Here is a 25,665-nt window from a genome sequence, read left to right on the forward strand (position 1 = left end):
GCCCTATTTGTCAAACTAATCGCTGATCTTTGGTTCACCGGCAGTGAACACTAATAATGGTGGTTGACAAAATGTATGGTCTGCGCTTAGATGCAGTCAAATCTGTATGAAGCGTGCAACAACAAAAAAAAGGGGAGAAAAATAAATGTACAGACTGCCCGTGGGAGGAAGCCGCCAGCAGTTTTCAGAGGTCTGGACAAGATTATCAAAATGTGTGGGCTATCAGGACTTTGAGGCTTGGATATAAGTTAGAGTTCAGGATCGCTCCGGGGCGTGGCTTGAGCACCATGTGAAAGGACGCGACTGCAGAGGAGCTCCCGTGCATCCGAGCACTGAACCGATAAAAAAGTGCACTTCTATGCACTAGTGGCGGACAATTCCTGTTGCTGCTGAATTCTTGGCTGAAACTGCATGGGCTACCTGGCCACCCTTGTGACCTTGTGCCCAGCCTTTTGCACACCTGCACTGCCTCCCTGGCAAACCCCGCACCTGGGGACTGTACTCTGTATCCCTACAGTCCCCCACCAGCACTTATGTCTGCCCTCACCTTGCACTTGCCACCTTCCGGCCGTTATTTATCCTATTTATTCTACTATTCCCTTGTACTGCACTTTCCCCCTCTCCCTTCCCCTTTCATACTTTTCCCCTTCCCCCTTCCCATGCAATTGCGTGATCTGAATGACACCTGGCCTAGTAAGATCGCTGCCCGTCTTCCCTCTGTTCCCCCTCCCTTGCCTCATCGCGCCTCGAAACAATTGTGTATAGGTGCGTTATAAATGCCATATCATATCACATGGTTATGAACCCATGAGGCCTGTTATGCAAGCGGTAGATCCCCTGGAAACAGGATGGTCATGGCAGTTCGAGACTCGGCTGGGAGCGCGAACTTGCGTTGCCCAAGATGGCAGACTCTAAAGAACAAAGGGAGTCGAGGAACGGCCTTGATGTGGACCAGTGACTCGGCCGCTAAAACGCTGTTGCTGAACCGCCGCTTCCCCTAAGCTGCGAAATTGCCCCCCGGAAGGCGAACACTATACGGCACTGAGCGAGAAATGCTTACTGAGAGCCCACTACCCTCGGGTGCACGCCCCGCCTGAGCCCCAGCAGAGGATGACATGGAGGGCCATGGGCAACGAAGGCAGTGCCTCTGCCTAGAGAGCGGGCAACGACACTGTAGCCGAGGCATTCAGAACAAACAAACCGCTGCAACAATGTCGGAACTGTAGAGGGAACAATGCCGCGCAGCACGCTAGACGGGCTGAGGGCTCCCTAGGACAACAGTGCCACGAGAAGGAGAACATAAACAGAGGAGGCGCACGCAATTAATACACTGGACCTCGAGTGAGTGAGGTCGCTTGGCCATAAGACTGGTGCTTGGAGTGTGGTCACCGATCCCTGAGCCGCAGCGCATCCTCAAATGAAGCCGCGCACACACATACCCAGAGGAACACCAACCGCGGCATCTACTGAACCCGAGACAAGCACGGGGAGACTGGCCACGCAGGCCGGTTTGCCCGGGGAGCTCACGGGAAACTGCGGCCAGCCAGACCTTGCACCCGACATCAGGATGATGCTGTGAGGGCGCCAGAGAAATCGGCCCGCAATGTAAGACGAAACAGCAGTCGCCGCGGCTGGCACTCGGAAAGCAAGGGGAAGGTCTCTGAATGCTGTGCCCCAAACAGCGACCGCCATACCGATGCCTTCAACTGCAGGACAGACCCCCCATAGAAGTGGGGAAACCAGGGCAGAAGACAGGCGAGGCCAACAGCCCTCAGCCACATACGCAAGCTACCAGACACACCAAGAACACAGTGGTAACTGGCGGTGACACTACTGGTGGGGACGGCTTACGGGCGGTGCGAGGTTAGTTTCCAGCCGCGGGCCAACCAATGGGCCCCCACAGGAGCATAATCACGACGCCCCCATACCCGCTTACAGTGGCATTGAACATAGGATGCCTGATGCTGTATGAACGGTGATTAGAGTATGACTCACAGGTTACACTGGAAACCTGACCAAAAAAAGGAGCGGCTTCTGACCTACCGAAGCGACAGGCTACGCAAGTGGTTGTGGGATTCCAAAAATAGACGCGGTCAGTGTCGACGTAAACCTTCTGAGGCAAGACGTGAGAGCCATAGCAGACTACTGGAATGTTGGAAAATGACATGAAGGCTACCACAGAATCCAGCAAAGAAAACAGCAGGCAGAAACATATCTTGCAACAGAAAGTGGAAAATCGAGCGGAAGAGGCAGAAGGAAGGGCTAGGAGGAACAACATTTGCATAGTGGGGCTGCCAGAAGGCGAAGAAAATCCTGACCCCACTGAATACACGGAGGCTATGCTACAGCAAGAAATAGGGGCGGGCAAGTTATCCCAAGGGTTCGCAGTCGAAAGGGCTCAGACTAGAAGGCCACCACCGGGAGCTCCGCCTGCCCAATTATAGCAAAGATACTGTGTTATAGGGACAGAGAGAAGATCCTAGAGTACATCCAGAAGGGCGGAACAATTTCTAGAGCCTTTGCGACCATCACAGCATACCTGGACTATACATTCTTGGTACAAAAACGATGCTTGAACTTTGTAGCGATCAAGAGGAGGATGCGAGACTCTGGCCTGAAATACGTACTGCTTTACCCCGCAAGGCTTAGGGGCCAACATAACGGCAAGGCGCTCTTCTTTGAGACTCCGGAAGATGCGGTGGGATGGATGGGATGAACTGCCCAGAAGGAACTGATGACCGGGAGTCCACGGTGAAGGAAAAGTGAACTGCTGTTTCTCTTCCCGTAGAGGGCTAGGATGGTGGGCTGGGGTTAAGCACCACTAGCTTAAGCGCGACATACAAGGGGCTCTGCTAGCAGTATTGATAGAAGCGCACTAAGTATTGTACAAGGGAGTAACACTGCAGAACGGGACTTCACCCCCCATTAGGGAGTTTAGTAGGGATACTGTAGTTTAGTATACGCCTGCAGCGGCCTTGCACCGGCGGCAGCTAGGTGGGGGCCGAGATGCAGGGGAGCCCGAGATCCAGGGATGGAGCTGGGCAACTGTTGGGGGGAGGGAAGGATAAGGGAAGTTGGGGAGGGTGGGAGTGGAGTGTGGTTTGGGGAGGGTAAGGGAGGGTGGGTGGGAGTATTGACGACAATGCAAGGAAACAGCCTGGTATGTCCACGAACACAACTAAAACTGTACAGGAAAAGGGAAGGAAGGGAGGGCGGTGTGGGATATGGTTAAATGGGGGACTTGAGAATTGTGACCTGGAATGTGCGCGGATTAAATACTTACATCAAGCGTAACAAAATCATGATGTACCTGAGGAGGCAAAAGATAGACATAGCGATGCTACAGGATACCCACTTGACGAAAGAGAAATTAGAGTTGATGAAGAAGTGGAAGGGGACAACCATTGGGGCCACGTACTCTGTGTATGCTAGGGGAGTCCTCATATGGATAGCACCCCATGTCCCCTTTAAACTGCTCCAGTAGGAAGTACGTGCGGATGGGAGAATAGCACTAATCAAGGGGGTGTTAGGCAACAAAATGGTCAACATGATCAACATCTACGCCCCGAACAATGATACCGCGCAATATTTCAGAAATATATACACCACTGTTAGCCCATATATGAGCGAGACAGTCATAATCGGCGGGGACTTCAATTGCACACTAAACCCCGTGATGGATAGGTCTGATGACAAGATAACCAGACCGAATCCGGCGGCGAAGGCCCTCGCTTCCTTTAAACAAGATTTCCAGATGACCGAGATATGGAGGGTGCTGCACCCACAACGCCGAGGGTATTCACACTATTCAGCTCTACATGACCTGCATACCAGGTTAGATGATATATCTGTGGCGGATTCCTTAGTAGAGGAGATTAGAGAGGCAGAGTACAAAGCAGCTGTCCTGTTGGACCACGCACCTTTGATCGTGACATGCAGATCTCGCCGGCCAGATCGAGGATTCCGACATGGAAACTCAGAGCAGAGACGCTCAAGGACACCATCTTTAAGGAAGACCTAAGGGAATCCATACAGGAATATTTTGAGATAAATGTGGGAAGTGTAGAGTCAGCTGGAACGTTATGGGAAGCGTTTAAGGTGGTAGTGAGGGGTGAGGCGATCTCCAATGTGGCTAGCTTACAGGGGGGTATAGTGGCAGACTTGCAAACTATAGAAAGAGAGATCAAAGAGATAATGCATGCGGGGCGGGGGGCCCCGGAGAGGGCCGAGACTGTGCAACACTTAACTGAGAAGTGTAAGGCCCACTGGGAGAGACTATGCAACCTAAATTACAGGAAATGTGGAAAGGCAACACGCAGAAGGGGATAAACCACGTAGATTGTTGGCCTGGCTGTGCAAAAGCGAAACCCAGAGACAAGTGATACGAGAGATGAGCCGCGAAGACGGCACACTTGCAGACACCCAAGAGGGGGTGAACGAGTGCTTCCAAAGATATTACCATAAACTGTACACGGACACGAAATAAAGTGAAGGACTTGACATGCATGAAGCATTAGAAGAGATAATCCTGCCCATGTTAGGTGACGCGGAAAGGGATAGGCTGAAAGCTCCACACGAATTGGAGGAACTGGAACATGTAATCCGGGCTTTACCCACTAGCAAGGCCCCTGGGGCGGACGGTCTCCCTAGCGAATTTTATAAAATATACATGTCGGACCTGCTTCCGCACCTGTTGGACATGCTGAATGAGGCGCTTGAAAAGGGCAGGCTACCAGAGACTCTAAGAGAGGCGAGCGTTGTCCCACTCCTCAAACCGGGCAAAATAAACACGCACTGCGGATCCTATAGACCACTATCGATGTTGAATCAGGATGGGAAGATCCTCACCACGGTGTTGGCTAATAGGCCGAGACCACTGATCGGCTCCCTGATACACCATGATCAAACAGGATATGTCCCCCAGCGGTGCATCTCCAACAATCTCAGAAGATTGCATCAGACCACGGAGAGCACCCGGGAGTTGGCAATTGTATCACTGGACGAAATTTGGAATAGGACGGGGGTACGTGGAATGGGTAAAACTAGTGTACAATGAACCAATGGCCAGGGTCCGCACGGGACCTGTGGTTTCCGAGCGATGGACTTTGAGCAGAGGCACTAGACAGGGATGCCCTTGGTCCCCGATGCTATTTATCCTGGCGATAGAACCAATAGCAGCATACCTCAGGTATTACTAGGGGGAGGTGGGCATTAAGACGCACGGAGAGCAGCACTGATATCGCTATATGCAGATGACATGCTGCTGTATTTGCAATACCCGGGAGAAAATCTACAATATATATTAGAGGTACTAGAACGATTTGCACAGTTATCAGGCATAACAATAAACCCACAGAAATCTAGCATATTCCCCTTGGGCAGATACGTAGGCGTGCCAAAAGACGCGTTACTGATCGATTGGGCGGTAGACACCTTTAGATACCTGGGCATTGATATATACCACAAACCTGAAGACGAAAACAACACAGTGAAAGTAGTGAAAGGAATCCAAAGGAGTATGACATTTTGGACGAGGTTGCCCCTGAACATGATGGGGAGGACAACTTTGCTTAAGATGATAGCACTACCAAGGTTGCTACAGAACTTTGCAAATGTCCCACACTTAATACCTAAATGATTTTTCTCCAACTTACATAGTATCTGCAGGGGGTTTATTTGGCACAATACCAGGAACTGGATAACCCTCTGGAAATTACAGAACCCACACGAACAGGCAGAGATAAAGCTGCCCAATTTTTAGGTGTATTATTTAGCGGGCCAGCTTCAATACGTAGCTAGGTGGTTATCTGATGACACTAATCCTGAGGTAAGGCTACTAAGAGCGGAAAGTGCACCTTACTTCCTAAACAAGTGGATGTGGGTGACAGATCCGCTGGAAGAAAAAGGATCTGCACTGCGGGCCTTAGGTAGGAATATCTGGCACAGAGCATGCGCAGCAATGGGGTGCCCGCAGCCGGGCTCCCCACATATCCCTCTCGTAACACTAAGGGGCGTAGATAAACATATGCTAGGTTGATGAAGCTGGTATTGAAGATGTGGTCAGAAACAGAACTGACCCAACAACCAGACACAGCTATAGAAACTTTCCAAGCGGTGTCAGAGGGTGGGCACGAAGTCTCCAGAATTTACGAGATACTGATATCCAAGGTGGGTAAAGAGGTGGTCAAGGTCAGGCTGGGATGGGAAGAGGAAAGTGGGGAGACCATAGACGATAGACTCTGGGAGAAGATGCAAGAATACCATAAGAAAGTCTCGAGGAATGCCCGGCTGCAGCAGATCCAGCTGTATATTACCCACAGGGCATATATGACCCCCAAGGAAATTGCCAAGTTCACAAAGGCGGCTGAGCAACACGGCCCGAAATGCGGGGCAGAAAATGCGGGGATGGTACATATGTTCTGGGCCTGCCCTGAAATCACAAGATATTGGGAGGAGATAGCAGGCCGACTGGCGGACAAAGGGATTAGATTGGTGGTGGACTCTCTGTGGGCATGTATGGTGGGGGGTTTCCCTAGACCGCGCAAACTTAAACATGTGTCCAAGCTTAAAGACCTGGCTTATATCTTGGCTAAGCGTAGGATCACCATGGGGTGGAAGGCGCGGGAAAGACCAAACATAGAAACCTGGTGGAGGGACCTCCTAAAGTGGGCTGATGTAGAAATGGTGGTATGGAGGGAGGCAGCTTGCAGAGGAGGTGAAGAGGAAACGGGAACATTAACAGAGTGTTAACACCTGGTGGCATCTTTGATGAGCATGGACCCTGAAATACCAGACACAGACAACTCAACGGATGATAACACAGGAGAGAGTAGTGGAATAACATGCTGTAGTTGTTGAATGTGGAATTGGGTGGGGGTTTTGAAATGTATTATGCACCATGTTGAGGTGCACTGTTTATTGTTTGTGGAAAACTAATTAAAAAATGTTTTAAAAAAAATAATAAAAGAGTTAAGGGTCACTCCAATTGAATAAGGTCCTGTGCGTACTCCTGTTCCAAGAGGCAAGGTCAAAAGGAAGGGTCGGGAGATAGCATTGAGAGAATTACTAAAGAATAAATCAAGTTTCTAGGGTCCCAAAGTAGTTCTACAATTTGGGAGTCTACCCAATTGTATTCATGATCAAACCCTGAGGCAAATCTAGACTGATTCTGAACTTGAATCGTTATGTCATCAAGAAGATTAAAGATGGAAACACTCCAGAAAATCATGACCTTTGTCTAACAAAGGGACTGGTTGTAGACAACAGATCTTCAGGACACATTATCACATTCCAATCAGATTCTGGGATGACAGTTTTGCAGTCCAGGAGGGTCACTTTTCATTTTGAGTGCTAAAGACTGGTTTTACACAGATCATTATTATTATTATCATGGCTCTGGTTGTAGCAGGCTTAGGAAGGGAACAAAATCTTTCCCCATCTCGACGACTGACTAGTCAGGTTGGAATTTACGAAGTAGACAGCAGCCCAGTTTGTCAGGAATTGTCAATGCTTAAAAGACTGGGGGTCTCTGGTGAACTAAAGCAAATCTCACATGGGTACATCTCAGGATATCTCCTTCATAGGAGCCCAGTTTTGCAAAAAGGAGGAGATGGCTGTGTTTGCCTGAGGAACAGGCTCTCCGACTAAAGGTTATCATCACCAAAATCTCAGAGGCTGATCACAGCCACAGCAATACAGTTGTTGAGGTTGGAAGGACAGAGGTTTGAAATATAATTCCACACCACCCTCTGTCCAAGATGAACCTCAGATAGTGGTCACACAGGGTGAACCTCCTCCAGGGGTGCTGCTAGGTCCCCTGGGGAGGGGGGCAAGATCCGGGCTGGAGGACCACCTTGGGGAATGAGACCTGTTCTGGAGAAATGGGATAAGAAGAAAGCAGCTCACTCCTCAAATTCAAGGATGGTTGGTGACTATTTGGGGGTCTTATGTATTACTTTCTACAGTTGGGGGTCTTCCAGTGAAAGTCAAAACATACAATATGTCAGCCCTGGCCTACATAAATCAATAGGAGCGCTCAAGTTCCTGGGGATAAACCATCTCCTTTTATTACAGGCAGTCCACATTCGGGGAGTTGAAAACATAAGGGCAGACCAGCTGAACATAGTCTTTTCCAAACTCTCAGGAGCGCTCTCTCCAACCTGGGGTGTTTCAGCAGATATGCAGAATGTGTAGGGCTCCCCTCAAAGACCCGTTTGCATCTCTGGCTTTGCCACAATTGAGCAACTCTGCTTGAGGTGCCAGTCTCAGGGGTCTTCAAGGGTGATGTATTATCTTGCCCAGAAGTTTGGTGTATGCCTTTCCTCCGACAGCCCTGACCCCGAATGGTGGGAGAGGAAAATAAACAGAGAGAACACTTCTAGTGGTTACCTTTTGGTCCAGGACATTGCAGATTCTTCTGAAAGTGGTGTTAGAACCTGCATTGGGGCTCCCAAGGTCTTCATCTCCCCTTCAGAATGTGCTGTCTGCTCCACAGAAATTGGGCTAATACACATCCTGGGTGCCAGAGAGTCTGGTGTGCTGTGAATGCATAGGACCACTGTGGTCCTCTTCGTTTTAGCGCGAAGGAGATTCTGGATAAGAGAAGGCTCCAAACACCCATACCATGTTGATTTCTTGAGTTCTCACTTAGCGAAGGATAGGATCCAAGTATCCTGAAACTAAGAAGCAGAGACGAGGAACTGCTGGTGACACGCTGGCACCCTGAGCCCAGTGGGCCCCTCTGCATCTGATCGAAATAGAAGGTCTGCAAAGGCGCTTCGACCCATTGGAATAGTTGGACTAAGTATTCTCGGCACCATCATCAAACCCTGCAAGTAAGCCTTCTCGGAAGTGTCCCTAGGCCAACCAGTGGGCTGACCAGCTTGCACAGGACCTTTGCTCTGATACCGCTGCCGTTTCGAGGAGGCCCTTGAAACTTGGTACATTGCAAGCTTTGTGTTCACGGCACTCGCACACCGAATTCGGCACACTTGGCATTCCCAGGTCTGGAGAAAAGTGTGTGCCCGAACCGGAGTACATGTGGTTACCGTGTCACCCAGCTGTGGTGACAAACTTTTCAAGTGCATTGCAGCTGTGCCCTGAAGCCTGCTACAGTGAAACTGGCCTGATCCACCCACCAGTAGCGGAGAAATCGCAACTGTCCCGTTTGGGAATCAACACTGTAACTTCGTCGCTGAAAGCCGCAGAGCCACGAGATTGCCACATTTGAACCTGCAACCGAATTGGACTCGAATGTCAAAGTTTGGTCCGGTGTGCGCATGGAGTCGGTGAGTAATTGCAAACCTTACCGGTGGCCCCTAGCGCATGCATCCCTTTTTAAGTGGCCCCTTAGGGTCCCTTTCCTTTCCACAGGTAGCTATTGAACTATTCCCAACTCCTGGAACCTGTTCTGCCCTCATCGGGAAACCCTCCGCGCATAGCGGAAACCTATTCTGCATCACCTCACCCACCTTTCCGAGCTGCTACAGACCCTACAATAGACCCTGTTTTCGCCCATCTGCACTACAGCATGCACCAGCATTGCAAGCACATTTGAGCAATAGGCTCCCCTCTTCTTAGGGACTGGACGCCTTTCAGTTAAGATTGTGATTACTGCAGAACTGCCTGAAGACTCTTTGCACTGCCTGCTTCATTCCCCTTTCTAGTTTGTGGACCCATTTCGTGCATTAACCCTTTACGCCTCTTGGTTTTGTATATATGTATTTTAGTAGGATTCTGTTGGTTTAAAAGTGGTACTGTTAATAACTATTGTGTTGAAACTCAAAGGCCTTGAATAAATGTACTTGTATTGAGATATATATATATATATATATATATACACACACACCTGACTGGGAGTGATTTTTAAGTGTCCTTTACTCTGCTCATTGAGGTCTTTCAGTCACACTCACCCGTCCTGAGACCTAGTCTTGACCGCTGCCAATGCTATCTTGATTGGTCTGGCTTGTCCAGAAGGTTACCCTGTTCCAAGAAACTAGGCTGGCCTCCTGAACCTCTGCCCACCAGGTCAGAGTTCAGAAATCCATCATAACAGCATCCACCAAGAACACGGTTCAGTGCTAGAGGAGGGCGACGAGCCGATGGGGCACCAGGGGTTCAATGGGGCCACTCACCAGAGTGTGGGACTACCTGGACTTCAGGCCCAGAATTAAATTGGCAGGGTTGCGTAAACGGCAGGAAGTGGACCTGGTGCAAATCGACGATTTATTTGCTAACAGCATGCCACTATCCTTTGGAAAGTGTAAAGCAAAGTTCCAACTTCCGGAAACTGAAAGGTTTTGTTACGCACAGCTCCGGCACTGGATGTTGCAGCACAGAACAAGAAAGCAAGGGGGCAGGGATCTCAGTGCACTAGAACGCACTCTAATACTCAGCGTCCCTGAGGGGGAAAATCTCACTCCTCTACAGGCTCCTAGAGAAAAGTGACCCTACGAAAAAGGCTTCCCAGAATGCAAAGAGAAAAACAGGGCTGGATAAGCACCTACAGATTGGAATGGGTCATGTTGGCAACTATGCCACAATTTGAATAACACTGTAACTAAATCGTGAGGAACTTGGCGGCTGTAACCCTCCACAGAGGTGGATGGCCTTGGCTAAAAAGATTTGGAAAGGTCAGGTCACTGGCTGGTACTTCATTGGTATGTACTGTGATGAGGAAGAGAAGGACTAGAAGTAATGAAGATTACCTTCAAGTCATCATTCCTGCTTTACTCTTGGCCTGCCCCGCTGAAAATCCATCCTCTCTTCACGTCCAGGTAATGACATCCCAGAATCAAAACTATGTTTACCTGTGGCCCCGCCCCCTCCTGGCAGAGTCTGGTCAGAAGGCATCTCGGCTCCCGGCTGAGGCTTTCCCTGCTCGTTATAAAGGAGGTGCCGCCGACGTTCAGCCTCACCCACTGCGGACGGTTGGCAGCAGGGTGTTCTGCCATTCTGTGCAGAACAGCAGGATATAACCCCCCCAAGTCAAAACAACAGAGCAGGCACTTCGGGCATCGATTTCCGGAGGAGGGCTCTCAGGAGCTCACATAGAAACTAAAGAAAGATACTTTGTTTTTATTGGGAGGCCATCTAAAGATCGATAGAGGGTCATCCATTACACTTAAAAGAAAATCACGTGGCTGGGTTATGAAATGGTTCGACTATGCTAACCGAATGACATTTTGGAATTGAAAACCGATAACAAATCACCATCGCAGTTTAGGTTAAAACGTGAAATAAGACAACCGTAGAAATGCATATTACAATATTTCCCCACTTATGTCTGTTTCTTGGCACTGTGGTACTCGGCAGGTATTCGAAACAGAAAGGAACGCAAGCGCAACACTTTACGGGCGCAATTGATGAACAACTCTAAAGCTCCCCATTTTAACATGGCCGCTGTGGCAGCCGCTCTAGTGGCTACTATCGGTCGGGTTTCCGGCTTGAGTTCAATGACTTCCGCTGGGGACTGCTAACAGAAGCCTGATTGGTTGGTTTCCTCCCGTCCTTCTGCACTGTTGAGAACGAGAAGGGGTGACCTCTCTTGAGTTCCGGTCGTCATTGCTCGGAGCACCGGTAAGTGAGAGAAGGGGAGACTGTAAAGCTGTATATACATTGGGATTACGGATTATACGCACAAAATATGCATTCCGAGGAGGAATAATGGCGACTGCTTTCGCTGGTGCCAAAATCAGCTATGATTCTGAAACTACGATTTGGGCGTAAAATGGGAAACCGTAAATCGCAAGAGGCATATGGGCGAATACTGTAAATTAGGGGGTTTAGTGTGAAACGCAAATGGGGGGAAAAGGATGCTCGTGAGTAGAAGCTGCGAGTTAAGGAAAACCGGGTTCATTCTTATATCAAAAGGTTTATTTGACATTGAAAAGTTATTCCGTTTTATACGGGAAGACATTGAATTCTTTACATATTTTGGATGCCCACGGGCTACGGTTGAAGACTATATCTTTGTAACTAAAGAAACTTGATGGATTGGGTCACCTAGTGGATTATGCAACTAATTGAGCAGGTTACTCACCGGTAATCTACATGATATCCACGTCCCGCCTTCCTTATCCTAGTAATTACTTTTGAGATTTAACAGACCACCAATCTTTCTCCAACACCCCATCACCAATATATTACCAGAACACGTCAACACATCTCCGACAGCGCTTACTGGAGCACAAAACCTGCTGCCTGAAGTGGCTTAACCCCTGTTTATTAAAATGTAGGCGGTAGTGCAGCGTTGAAGTATTCGGTTTGCCCAGCAGGTCACCTTGCAGATGTCTTGAAAAGGCACTCCCTGCCGCCCCACCATTAATGCTGCCGTCGCTCGACTTGAGTCATGCAAAGAAACGTCCACAGAATGGGCCGTAGCAATGTCTTGCCAAAGCCATCTGCTAATGGTAGGGACCAACACCTGCTCGCTAGATTTTGGTCCAACATAAACCATGAACTGGATCTCTAACCACCAGATTAAAGCAGTCCTGTCTACTTAAATCACAATGCCCTTTTCACGTCCAACTTATGCTACCTCTCTACTCTGTGTTGTGGGGCTGACGGCGGTCACGCGGCTGGCCTCAGGTGCTGGGGGGGGAGTCACCTGGACTTAAAGGTAGTTGCAGGGTGGTACCCCGATATGCTGTGAGGACACAGGCCTTGGTGCCAGGGGCACCATGGATGCCGGGAGCGTCCAGAGTGCCTGACCTGGACCCACGGCACCGGGCTGGTCTGGGGTGACCAGACCAGTAGGGACCTGCAGGACTGTGATCACACCGTGTGGGCTTGCAGGCCCAAAGTCAGAGACAACAGGACTCCCATTGTTGGAATCTGCAGCCGTTTTGCCACCCATGCCTGCAGTTGCTCCTTTTATTAGCTCTGGCCACGACGAACATGGTCCATCTTAAAAAGGCAATGCACTTAGGCGGGACACGCCATCTTAAAATGGCACCACACTTGGTAGGGTCACACAACGCTCGGGAGAGGCTGGGTTGGGAAAGAAAGTTGACAGAACAATATTCTATGCTTGGTAAAACAGGTTTAGGAAGAAACACAGAAGAACAAAAGAATCAGACTGGGCTCAAATGAACAGAGCTAAACACTGGAGCGCCCGAATCTCCACAGCCAGTGGGCAGACACAACGGCTGCCAGATAAACAGACTTCCAAGGAATTGCACGTCCAGGACTTCCACCTGCTTACACCAAGGATCAAAAAATTGAACTCTGCCATACAACATGTCCGATAGCTAGTAACTGAGCCCTTAAACAGCCAAGCTCATATAATAGACTTGCTGTATGAATTATAGAACCATTGGGAATTAGCATTCCACAGCCTGCACCAATCTCTTGCATCCTACAGTGCAAAGTTGTTTAATGGTTAGCATAAACCTTCAAACGTGGAAGGCTTCTTGGACTTCTGCACAGCCATACCAGCTGTGTAGTCAGCCCCTGCCTCTCTTCCAAACCTTCCAGATGGGACACAGGGAGGATGGCAGGAGCAACACTAGAGCCAATTCCGGGTCGATCAGTACCGGACACTGGGAGCGCCTAACGCACTGGTGCTATCACAATGACCTCTGACTCTGGTTTTGACCAGTACCTTTTTTGGAAGTGAAGGTGGAAATGCATATGCGTAGAAAACCCCTGACGGTCATGGTATCCGCTCACCAGGCCCCCTGGACATGGGAACATTGAGCAGAAAGGGGGAAGCTGTGCATCCTGTCAAGAGGCCGAAAGGTCCAGCGCCGGCAAGCCAAACTTCAGGTGAAAACACCCAGGAGGAGGAAGAAAACTGTTTACCTCGACATTGTCCACACACCCGGTATGAATCGATCTCTGCAACAGCCGGTTGCTCTCTGCCTGACTTGAAAGCCAGTGCCTCTAACTGCCAGGAGCATCATGGCGATAAATAGGCCATCACCTTTGTGTGGACCCTTCTCACCAGAACAGCTGACGCCTTGTCTCAAAGTGAGAAGACTTCGAAGAGCCCTGAAAATCAGTGCAAGTTCACTCCAGTTGAAGTAATAAGTGGCCTTCAATCGAATCCATCGCTGCTGGCAACCGAGTTGCCTTCCCCCCACCTCTGCAGAGTCCACTAGTATCTGTGGTAATTATGTTCGGCAAGGGCTGCAGCAGCGGAAACCACCTGGTCCACTCAAGCCCGTACATCTCCTCTGCAGTCATTCCTATCCTGTCCTCGTATTCCTGAGTGTCCCTGATCTGTGAAGGTGGAACACCTATGGGCGCATGTGCATTTCTCACTTCAGATTGACGAAATCACTGGCTACCATATGGTCCGGCACACTGAGCCCTTCCATGGCCATTGAACCCATAGAATATTTAGGTGGACTGCCCAATCCATCGGTAGCAACACATTCCCTGTCTAAAATGGGAGGCCCAATGTATGGAAGGTCCTGGGGCAGCAGAACCCCTTCAGCAGCGTGCACATGATTTTCACGTGTTCCACCGAGGGATGCATGAAGGAAGCTTAGATCAGCAAATCGTCCATGTATGGAAAAACCTCCAAATCCCTTCCTACCCTCTGCTCCCTGGCATCAAGATTCGCCAGTGTTGGGCCCATCACTCTAGTATACCTCCTTGGGGGCGTCTTGCGGCCAAGGGGGAGAGCCTGTAATTGTAAATGATGCCCCCTATCAGAAATCACAGATGCATCTGATGCAACCCCTTGATGGGCACATACAAGCATTCTGAAAGTCCAGGGAAGCCAGAAAGTTGGACGCCTTGACCTGTATAATGTTTCTCTGTAGACTCTCCATATTTAAGCGATGAGACTGCACAAACCCATTTAACCTCTTCTGGGCCATCGCCAGCCAAAGCTTGCATGCAGTTCGTTTATTGGTGCAACAAAGTTAACAGCCATTGGCTCCCCTTTGTCCACAATCTCAAGAGTCCTCGCCATGGCCCTCTTCACCTTGTTGAGGATAGGGTTTGCAACTGCCCAGAGGGAGGGGAAAGTCTACCTCGATTGTGGCGATCCGGTTCATCCAGGCCTCTCTCACATTCCAGAACCACCTGAGCCTGGCATCTGGACTTTCTGCTACTTTGCATGGAGAAAACGCTTGTCAGACTTTTTGGGGGAAACTTCAGCAGACCTCTGCACAAGGATTTGCTGTAGCTCCCTTTGGATAAGCTGCTGCCACAAAACGTCCTGTGATCCGCAGACTAGCCCGCATGAGGGTTAGCTTCGTAGCAGCTGTGGAGCTTGTGGAGTTCTTTGAACAGGGGGTGTTAGGTTTTCAGTGGGTGAACACGCAGACAGGCAATATGCTATATTCCATGCTTCAGCCTTTTGATGCCCATTGAACTCCAGTCCCTGAGGTGCAAGTGATGGCGGCCAGACATGGCATCCCCCCATGAATACCACCGCACCCTCATAATCCCAAGTTGAAGAGCAGTTCTGCCTGCCAGCCCCTTAGTTTCACCAACTACGGAAAACCACCCAATGCAGTATGCACTGTTAACTGTAAGTGGCTGTCTGGAAGGCCATAGGAGCCTGAGCATTTGCCCTTTTCAGTGCCAAATCGACCTTCCTACCTTCATGTCACGGGCAGCAGCCTCCTTTAAAAGATCGGACCACCAGACTGGGCAAAATATTATCTACTTACAGAGACTGATAGCTTAACATCCTGCCCCTACAAAGGATACAGGATTCCATGGGCAAGAGCTCCTTTGTATTGGCCATGACCAAGAAGCCAGGTGCTACCAAATAGCGCGCCACAAGTATAACTGGCATTAGTGATGCAAACTTTAAAATATTTGTCTCCTTATATCCGATCCATTATGCTTTACATGTCTTCTAGATGCTTATTTTCCAAGTACACAAAGTTAAAGCAATATTGTTAGGTTTGTATGATGCTAGCTGGCCTGGGGAGCCAAATGTAGCTCCCAGTTGTGAGTGGTGTCCAGCTAACTAGGCTAGAAACCGGAGCTTCCGCACGAATCAAGGCACGGCCACCTTTTCGAGCTTCTTCAGTCCTTCAGAATGTCCTCAATTTATGGAATCAAAGGAAGCCCACACCATGATTGTATGCTTAGTATCTGAGGAGGGTAGGCACCACTGCAGAAATCGCTGGTGCCTGCAAGAAATCCATATAGTTCGCCACTTGAAGTTGCACCAGAGCCTATCTGTCCAGATTTTTACCCTTGGGCTTGTTGGGCTCAGCAACATCTGCTTCAGAAGACTAGAAAGATCCTCGCAATATGAAGAGGGTGAAGGTGCTTTCCTATTAGTGCTCCTCCATGCCTCACCAGCATATGCCAACCAACTGTTTCTTTCCGCAGGGGTTTCCCTTTTCCTGACAGGTGACCAAGATGGTGAATTAATGAGTACTCCACTGAAGACAGATGCTTGCTCATGGTCACATGCTTTTCAGGACTCTTGGCAGCCCAGCACAGCAGATTTCACACAGCACGGCAGGCACCAATCCAATGGCAGCTCCCCAACGCCTACAAAAGCCAATCCAATGGCAGCTCCCTAAAGCCTACAAAGCCAGAAGTCATGTGTGCACCATATTACCTGTCTCCATTAAAAGTGGCGGCTCACATCAGGTGAAATCCCTTCAAACGCAAAGAGGCCGTCCTTTTTTACAACCCTGTCTGAGCAAGCTCAAAAACCTGTAGATGGTCCCGAGAGGCCCCCGGACACGCCCCTCACTTCCTAAGGGCCCCCCACACTCCTTGCAGACCCATGAACAAGTGAAGGCCAAGACATGCCTGCGCTGGATACTGCGCAGGGCGTAAGGGCAAAGGTAAGCAGCCCAAAAGGCACCAAATGAGGGATGAAAATCTTTGTGCCAATGACAAAGGCATGGCATGCAGGACCACTGCCGTTACCCAGCAGATGGGGAATCCCATACCAGAGTACCGGGCTACAAGAGCTCCTGACCATGCACCTGTTGAAAAGCACACAGCCCCATAGGGAACCAAAAGCCCAGCCCAGCTAACCCTAAACTCGCGCTGACCTGGGCGCAGAGCAGCTTTCCATTCCTGGCAGAAGCAGAGATAGCTGCCACCATGCTTAAACAACCAAGGAAGGTAGTCACACGGGCAAACAATTATTTAGAAAAATGTGCAAATAGATTTGACTTGGATATGTGAGCAGAGGGGATAAGCTTGGGCAGTAAAGAATTATATATTCATATTTTATTAAAGTACGCACAATATAAAAATAGGCATTGTTAATCATAAAACTTGTACAAAAGTAAAAAAAATTCTAAAACGCATGGAAATTTGATATAGCATAAGGTGAATATGTCTGATCTATATATAGAGAAATCTGTATTGAATACCATTTATAATAGCTAACCCAAATGCATATAAACCCTGTTCTAGTTGGGGCTGATGGCTGTAATTCTCCCAAATAGTACATTTCGTACTGCCTCAATGGACATAATGACAAAAAATATGGCAGTGCGTAAGAAAACGCACAAAGAAAAGTGCCAAATGTAGACTACAAGTACCTTGCATATTCTTATTTTATACATGTCTCAAGGTATCCGGTTGTTCTGTAGTTTCGACGAATCCTTGTATCTAGTTCAGTCCAATCCAGCAAACCGAGAGAGGAGGGAATTGATATTCGTCTTAATCAGGACACAAACACAGCAAGCTAATGTTCGACAATCAATGTACAAGAACATATACACGATTTAATTCCTATCTAAGCTTGCTCATTTCTAAATAAGTTGCCTTCATATGGAATCATTTTTTAATCCACCTGTTCTGTAAATAATAAATTTTTTTTTTTTTTTTTTAACTGTCCAAGCCTAGCAGCCCCATACCACAAAATAGAGTTCGCAAAATTATTTATATAGACAGAATGTCTTTAAAGAGTAACAGAGCCAAAATGTAATAACCTTGTCACATCCGGTAGAGGTTTGAAGAATAAATGCTGGATACAACCACCACGGCAATAAAGCAGATACTGAAGATATTTATCTGCAGAGACACAACAATAGAACTATCCCTAATTCCACCACTGTGGCTAAAAGCCCAATAGGCAACACAAATGAGTGAAGGACCAATGACAGACCCTACATACCTCCACTAGTATGTTATAGCTGAGCCCCACCTGCCCAGCTGGGGGAGGCGCTAAGAAGACACACACACGCCCCCACCGACCTCAGCCGGGGACAGGGAGACAGGAACCTGCACAGTGGCCTCTCCAAGGAAAGGGTCACTGGTGCAGCAGGTAGCCCACTCGAGTTTCTGTCAGGATGGCAGGAACATTAAGACGGATACATCGAGTGTTATGCTCTGAATGGCGAGGAGTAGGACATATAGGTGATAATAAAACTATTGAATGGGTTCCTGGTATGTGGGTTGGGGCCTAAGTATTGGGACAAGCAAGAATGATTTGAAGTTACTTACATACTATTGTACACTTGTAAATGACACTACAGTTATATCTTATGGTTGCTGTTATCTTACATTATGTTGCTCTGCAGTTACAGGATGTATCACATAATCCAGTTATTTCTTGAACATGTTTGAGGAAAGCTTGTACCACCTGCATTTTGGGTGTTTTGAGGTCCTGGAACTTTCTACTCGACTTAATAACGCACATCACTTCTGCCATTTTGAATACAACCCAGTCTCATGACAAAAATGATGGCCTACTCTGCTGACAGTCTATCACAACACCCATCCGCTAGCCAGATCACCATGGGTTGCTAGCAGCGACTTGGCCCCTTCCCTACCGTTATGCTGGCTAAAATGCACACTCCCTTCCTTCTTTTAGTTCTCATACATCCAAGGGTGTCCACTCAACAGCATTTTGAAGCCATGTCACTGACATTGGGCGCTATACAAATGCCATACAACATAACAGAACATACAGAGGTTAACAAAATTAGATCGGGTAGAGCTAGAGGGTGAATTAATGACTATGTGCAAAAAGTGAAAATGCACCCCTGACAACAAAGTTGCCAAAGATGTAGAGGTCGGAGGTAAAGGTCAAATCAAAGAGAAGAGGTAAAAAATAGACTGACAGGTTGACAAGATGTAGTTTGGGATGTTTATTTTATTGCCTAGTCCTCCGGTTTGTTAAATCTATGTTCAACTTCCTTAGCATCAAACTAAGTATGCAGCAGTCATCTATTAATAACATCCGCGCCCCTCTTCCTGTCACCGTAATTTAACTCGTATTTTTATTTATGAAACTTGTGCCAAAGCCCGTTAAAAATGTGGGGTTGACCCCCACCAGCAGGCCAGAAGAATGCGCAGGGGTGACGCAGGGCTCTTCAAAAAAGCAGTACAGTGTCTGCTTTCAACAGATATGGCATCTGGGGAACCCAGCAACACTTTATACTCAAGGGGGTATTGGCTCAGCCTAAAAAAGTTTGAATAACACTGGCCTAAGCACTGATTTATAGAGCATAATAGAATAGGAGTCACCCCACCTTTGCTACAAGACCGGGTGGAAGACTCCAGGACATTTACCATCCTGCCTCCTCTAGCATCATTTCCGGATCGGGAGGGAGTGCATGTATTTCCGTGCCTGGAAGATTGGATGGTCTGGGTAGTGCTCAAGCATCTAGATAGGGTCTGCGAGCAGTGGAAATTTGCAATGAATGTAGCAAGGTCACAATTGGTGCCATATTCAGTTCATAGGAGGGCAATTTTAGCACTGAAGTGCTGTACTGAGATTGACAGCACAATAAAATGTGGTTAATGAAGATTATGGAGAGGAAAGAAGGTGAGTCTTGAACCGAGCCTTAAAAGAAGAGGAGAGAGAGAGTGAAGGGAGAGAGTTTCAATATTTAGGCACTGGTAGAGGAAAGGAACAAACGGGTGGAGTCACAAGGAGGACGAGGGACCAGATGAAGAGGAGAAGCTGAGTGTTGGCATAAAGGTTGCGAGTAAGGCCAAAAGAAGAAATAATAGAAGCAAGAGGGATAGTGTATAGAGAAGAGGGCCAAAACTCAGCCCTCAGCGACACAGTGCGGGAGACTAACACATGAGGAGTGTCCAGCTCAGGAAACTGAATAGGTGCTGTTGGAAAGATGAATAAAACCAGTCTAGCACAGAGGAGCGGAACCCGAGATGGTTAAGAGAAGATGAGCATGATTGTATCGAAAGTGACCGATAAGTCGAGGAGAACCAGCAGTGAGGAAAACCTGTTTCGAATGTTGGCAACAGCATGGAGGGCAGTTTCAATGGAGTGGTGGTGAGCCGAACACCGGATTATTAAGAGGGCAGTAGGGCATGCAAAGAAACAACATTAGAGACCTGTGCGTGAAACGTGCTCAGGTAGTTTAGAAAGGAAGGGGATTAGAGAAATTTGGGCGAGTTCGAGGGTAGGGAAGAATCAAGGGAGGGTTTATTTAGGAAGGATAGAAGTGTACTTTAACATAGAAGAAAAGGTAGCAGAACAGAGAGCAGAGTTAATGAGAACTGAGTAATGAGACATGGGAGGGTTAAACCGGAGAGACGATGGAAGAGGTTCAACACAGTTGGGGGAGTGGCATGCAGACCTAGTATGAACAGTACAATGGAAAGGTAAAATGAGGGATAAAACAATACTTGAGCACTTGAGGAAGAAGGGGAAGGAAGAGGATTTTCGGGCGAAGATGGATGGAAATTAAGTTTTTTAGAAAAAAGGTGAAGGGCAAAGTCGGAAGCAGAGGAGGGAGCGAGAGGAAGCAATATCGGGCAAAGGGGGAGAATACAGTTGAAGTTCAGCAGTCGGCGGGCATAGGCAGAAAGAGGTGTATAGATCATTGAAATAGCTTTGTTTGGCAGAAAGAAGCATTGAGTCATAGAGCGAATGAAGAGAAGACAAAAAATAATGATCGGGTGTTTTGGATTTACACCATCGCCTCTCTGCCCTAAACAAGCAGCTGGTAGAATGGAGGGTTGGGGGGGGGGGGGGGAGAGTCATCTAATGTTGAGAAGGTTTACATGGGTTAGAAAAAGCGGAAGAGGGATAAAGATTAAGGGTGTGCGCAAGGCTCCTAGACAAAAGAGCAGATGCAGAATCAACAGATGGAGATGAAAAGGCATCAGTAGAAGGGAGAAGAAAAAGTTCAGCGGAAAGAGTATATATGAAGAGCAGAGTTTGCAGCAAAGACTAATTTAAGACGAGGGAAGAGTGGAAGGAGAATGAGAGAGAAGAAAATTATCAGAAGAGTAGACTGACGGCCAAAATCGACACTAGAAGACAAAATGAGATCCAGAGAGGAGCCAGAAGAATGAGACTGGGGAGTAGCAAGTTGATAAAGATGCAAGTGTGACGAACATCCCATAAGGATTAGAGGAATGGCAAGTAGATAAGTGGAGATTGTAGTCCCCAATAAGAAAGAGAGGAGAGTTAGAAGGAAGAAAAACAGAAGTGCGCCTCACGATTATCACAGAAACTGGCCCAGGAGGGTGGCAGATGACCAGAAAAGGCAAAGAGAAACAAACGTGGGATGATAACTGAGAGAATGCCGACCGCCACGGCTGGAAAGGTGAGGTGAAAGGGTGAAAAGGAGAGAGAATGTCAGGAATGGTGGTAATATTAATGGATGCAATCAACATTTCAGTAATACATAAAAAATGTAAATGGGACCGTGAAAAACTGTCCAACACGGAAGAGCTTTAAGAGAACAGTTTTTCAAAGGGCAACATTCAGTCTTGGTGAGATCTGTGGTTGGTTCGATAAATAAGATAGTTCAGGTTACGATAGGAAGTGGGGCTAACAGAGTAGCGATATGAGAAAGAGGGAGTGCCCTTTGAAGGAATAGAAGAAGGAAGTAGAACAGAGTACGGAAAATATTGGACAGGGAAGGGTTGTAATGTGCCAAGATTGTAGTGAGTGGGAGGAGCTTCCAGGGAAATTTGGTGCCAATAGGCACAGAGGGTGGCAGAAGTTCCAACTAGAAAAAACATTATGATAAAAATGGAGTAATGATAAAGTGGTGAAACGAAGTCTGCATAGGAGAACTCCTACCAGCTGTGGGTGGTGGCAGACCGCAGAGGCCAGGCTAGTGTCATGCCCACGTCAGCACACCACCACGCAGTCTTGCTGGGACTTAGGGTGGCTGATCAGCGGGGTGTGGCCAGAACCCAAGGTACAGATTGAACAATGGTAGTAGTCTGCAGGGGGGGGGGGTCGAGCTGCGACATTTCTTCCATCAGTCAGCTGGTAAACGGACACAAGATTTTGGATGAGCGAAGGTTTGCCTTCCTCTGGGCAGAGGCATGTGATTAGAGATTGCTAGGCAGAATGCTAAAGGAGGAGGTTGCAGCCAGGGAAGTGATGACCGTCTGGGATGCATTACATTGTGTGTGTTGGTTGTTCATGGGCCCAAGTCCATCTCAAACCATTGATAATTCATCTCCACGAGTTCTGGGATCCTGCGTCCCATGGGTTTGAAGTCAAGATTCCAATAAACCATTGTCTCGAATGTTTGGGGGTCCACGACCAGTCTCTTGGAACCCTCCAGGAAGATCCTTCCCACTGCTAGTGGGACGGTGTTGGGGTGGGTGGTGAATTCTTGAGTCATCAAGACAGATGGCCCCAGGAAGAAGGGCCATAGTCATCCAATTAGTCTCCCGCGAGAGTTGCAAAGAGACTGAGGCATCAAGCAGTGGTTGTGAGGACTGACCTGACGCGCGACTGGCAAGCATATGATGGCAGGTGTGGGCGCATGGTGGACAAGCGCCCTGGTTCTAGGATCTCTAGCTTTGAATATATGTCTTTTGGTAGAAAGACATATAGCACTCTAGACACCATTCACACTCGGGGGGAATAGACCATGTAACGGCTGACGGGTTCAATAGGAAATGCCCTAGTTCAGGGAGATGATATTTTATCCCATCATCTTTTTAGACATTTGTTGTGTTCTCTCTCCCTCATCCCCTTGGCAGATCTATTCACAGCTCCTTGGACTGCACAGGCCCACAGAAACTTCTCAAGGTTTCAGACTCCAGGGGCATGAGGGTTGAATGACAGGTCAAAGCAATGCTGGTGGGTTTTTTTTCTGACCAAGAAGGTGGAGCCATCTGTGCAGGGTTCCCAAATGGCCTCAACACAAATGATTCAATGGTTGGTGTAGAAGTTGAGAGGAGGTGACTGCCAAGGTTGGGTTTGTCAGTTTAGATAACTGAGACAGTCCAGCGAGCAAGAAAACACTATACTTTGAGTCATGGTTGGCACCAGGACATCTTTAAGGAGGAGCGACATCTCTGCTTCAGAATGTGAGATTCCAGATATACTTCAATTTCTTCAAGAGGATTTGCAGAAGGTATTGGCAGTGGGTGTAAAAATCTTTTTGGGAGCTTTTAAACTTCTTCAATGGGGGGGGGCAATGTGGGGTCACATGTTTAAAAGCTGATCTGTGTCTAAACCAGTGGAAGTTACCCTTCATATGACCCTACTCAGGCAATGGTGCGTAAAGCTCAGTTTGAGTGTAGCGAGGCAATTGACATAAGATTCCTCACTATTAAAACTACATCCCTCACATTTGCGTGTTGATTAAGGCCCTTTTGTGTACATCGCCATACTTGAAAGAATTGGATACTCTAACATTTCGATGTGATACAACATTGATTATGTAGGTTGTTGAAATTCCACATATATCGGAGACATTGCCCCCAGCCTTTTTCCCTGGACCCAGCATCTCTGGATGAAGAGGTCATGTACTGGCTAGATGTCCAGAGGGCAGTAGTTACATGCTTATAAGGGACAGAATCGTTCTGGAAAACTGATAGTTTCTTTGTTAATTTGGATCTGGGTGTACAGGAAGGGGAGCACCAGATGGATCTGCTCTCATCACGCCATAAGGCTAACGGTGGCAGCTGGGGTCCTTCAGTGTAGATCCAGAAGGGGCAAGGTTACCCCATGAGCAACCACTTGGGCAAACCCTAATGCGTCAATCGGGCACTACACGTTGACTATTCATCATCCCCAATAACTTTATTTCTTCCCTGGATTCATGGTGATTTGGTGCCAGTTTAGGGACATTGTGTAGGTATATTGACAGCCCCCGCGCCCCAAATGCAGACCACTATCGCCTCACCGGGGTTGGTGGTAAGGTTAGATGGCAAATAACCACTGGATGGCTTTCCAGTCGTGGCATTGGCCTTAAATGCGCCAATTGTCCTCCAAATAGGGGTCTGTGAGGGTGGGCGTGATGTAGGCGTCTGTGTTTTCTGGGTATGTTCATGACCACTTTGGTATGTTGGGGCCCAAGGCACTTTATCCGGCAGAGCACTCTCGGTTTTCGGACTCTCATTTCCACTGGTGCACCCCAGCTAACATGATTAGAGTTGGTTTTATTTATGGCGGTGGGGTTGGCAGGCTCTGCAATCACTGGCATATGTGAACCACCCCACCCCCTTTGTTGTTGGTAGGTCCCCCTTGGTCCCTCCTTTCCTGTGTTATTTCAACAGCAGTCAGAGTACTTTTTTTATTTTTGATTATCGCCAAATTGGACAACGGCTGCATTTGCACACATTAACCCATAGGTCCCCCAAAGCAACCTGGTCTGAAGTGGGCATGGCTGCTGGTCCGAGGGGGAGATGTAGAAAGGAGGAGTTGATGGGCCACTATTGGCCCCTGTTGCATCATCAGCACATTCACATTACCCAAATTGAGCATCATGCAGTATTCCAACGCCAAGGTTCGCTGGTTTGCAAGATGGTTGGAGGGGTGTAATGTTTCGCCAGTGCGATTGTGCACTCCCCGCCCCCCCACTGACTTTTAAGGAGCATAGGTCCATCTCTTTTGGGATTGGAGTTCTACTATCTGAATTTTACTGTGGAGGCATGAATTATTAGTTGCTGAACAAAATAAGTTGATGGAGGTGCTGCAGACAGACTTGAGTCTCACTTGATTTGTTATAGGCCCATTTCGGGTGAGCTTGGGAGCAGGTAGATGGGCATGGAGGTAACTGTATAACTTGCTGGTTATCTTCATTACTACTTGCCCTACTCTTCCTCGTCACATTACTAATGCCCTTGCCCAACCCCACCATCCTCCTACAAAATGGGACGGGTCCAATGATCCTTCTCGAAAATTAACTGATGGTATAAGTATCCCTCTTAAGGGATACTTTTTTAGACTTGGTCTAAAAAAAAAAGCTTTGAAAGGAAGATTTCTTTAGCAGAGTCTAGGGCCCTTGTAAATTAAGTACTGTGACGAGGAAGAGAAGGACTGGCGTAATGAAGACTACCAGCAAGTTATCCAATACCCATAGTTTGACTTGATAACTTTTGACAATGTTTTTTTTTTTTTTAATAGTGTATCAACTCAAATGTTTTCATATTTGGTGCGTTTACCATTCCCATATGCATCCTCTGTACACATGTTTAATAGCTGGCAGGCACAGTTGTATACCTAGCAGCCATTCCTTTCCTACAAAACGTCCACCATTTTATTTCTGCGAAAATCCCCTTTTTTTTTGTCTTGTTATTAACTGGTGTTAGTATTACACTGATCTACCCCAGTACTTGCAACAATTGTGACTGGTTTCTGTTCTCCGTTGCTATGAGATTTCTTAGATTGATCCTGTCAATTACCTTGCTATTTATGCAGGTGCATTGGTATAAAATGGAATAATTCTAGACCGTAATTTGTCTCTCTCTACTTGTAGTAAACTGTGATTTATTGTGGGGCTCAAAATAAAGATTTGCTGACAAGGAGCTAAAACCGCTACTTGG

General features: G+C 47.9%; 2 protein-coding genes across 4 annotated transcripts in view; one reads left to right on the forward strand and one right to left on the reverse strand.

Annotated features, from left to right (window-relative positions):
• Window positions 1-11,037, reverse strand: part of KCTD2 (potassium channel tetramerization domain containing 2) — a 210,836-nt gene extending 199,799 nt beyond the window's left edge. For both annotated transcript variants that reach the window (XM_069654838.1, XM_069654839.1), the window contains exon 1: window positions 10,809-11,037. In XM_069654838.1, coding sequence (XP_069510939.1) covers window positions 10,809-10,952 — 144 coding nt within the window. In that variant the 5' untranslated portion in view covers window positions 10,953-11,037. The remainder of the gene's footprint in view (window positions 1-10,808) is intronic.
• A 338-nt stretch (window positions 11,038-11,375) lies between these two features.
• The window catches only part of ATP5PD (ATP synthase peripheral stalk subunit d), a 59,416-nt gene continuing 45,126 nt past the window's right edge, over window positions 11,376-25,665 (forward strand). The window contains exon 1 of one of the 2 annotated variants that reach the window (XM_069654840.1): window positions 11,376-11,577. The gene's annotated coding sequence lies outside the window, so the exon portion shown is untranslated. The remainder of the gene's footprint in view (window positions 11,578-25,665) is intronic. The other variant, XM_069654841.1, reaches the window with a different exon arrangement.

Source organism: Ambystoma mexicanum, chromosome 3q, assembly GCF_040938575.1.
Source record: "Ambystoma mexicanum isolate Mex_15411 chromosome 3q, UKY_AmexF1_1, whole genome shotgun sequence".
NCBI classification, from domain to species: domain Eukaryota; kingdom Metazoa; phylum Chordata; class Amphibia; order Caudata; family Ambystomatidae; genus Ambystoma; species Ambystoma mexicanum.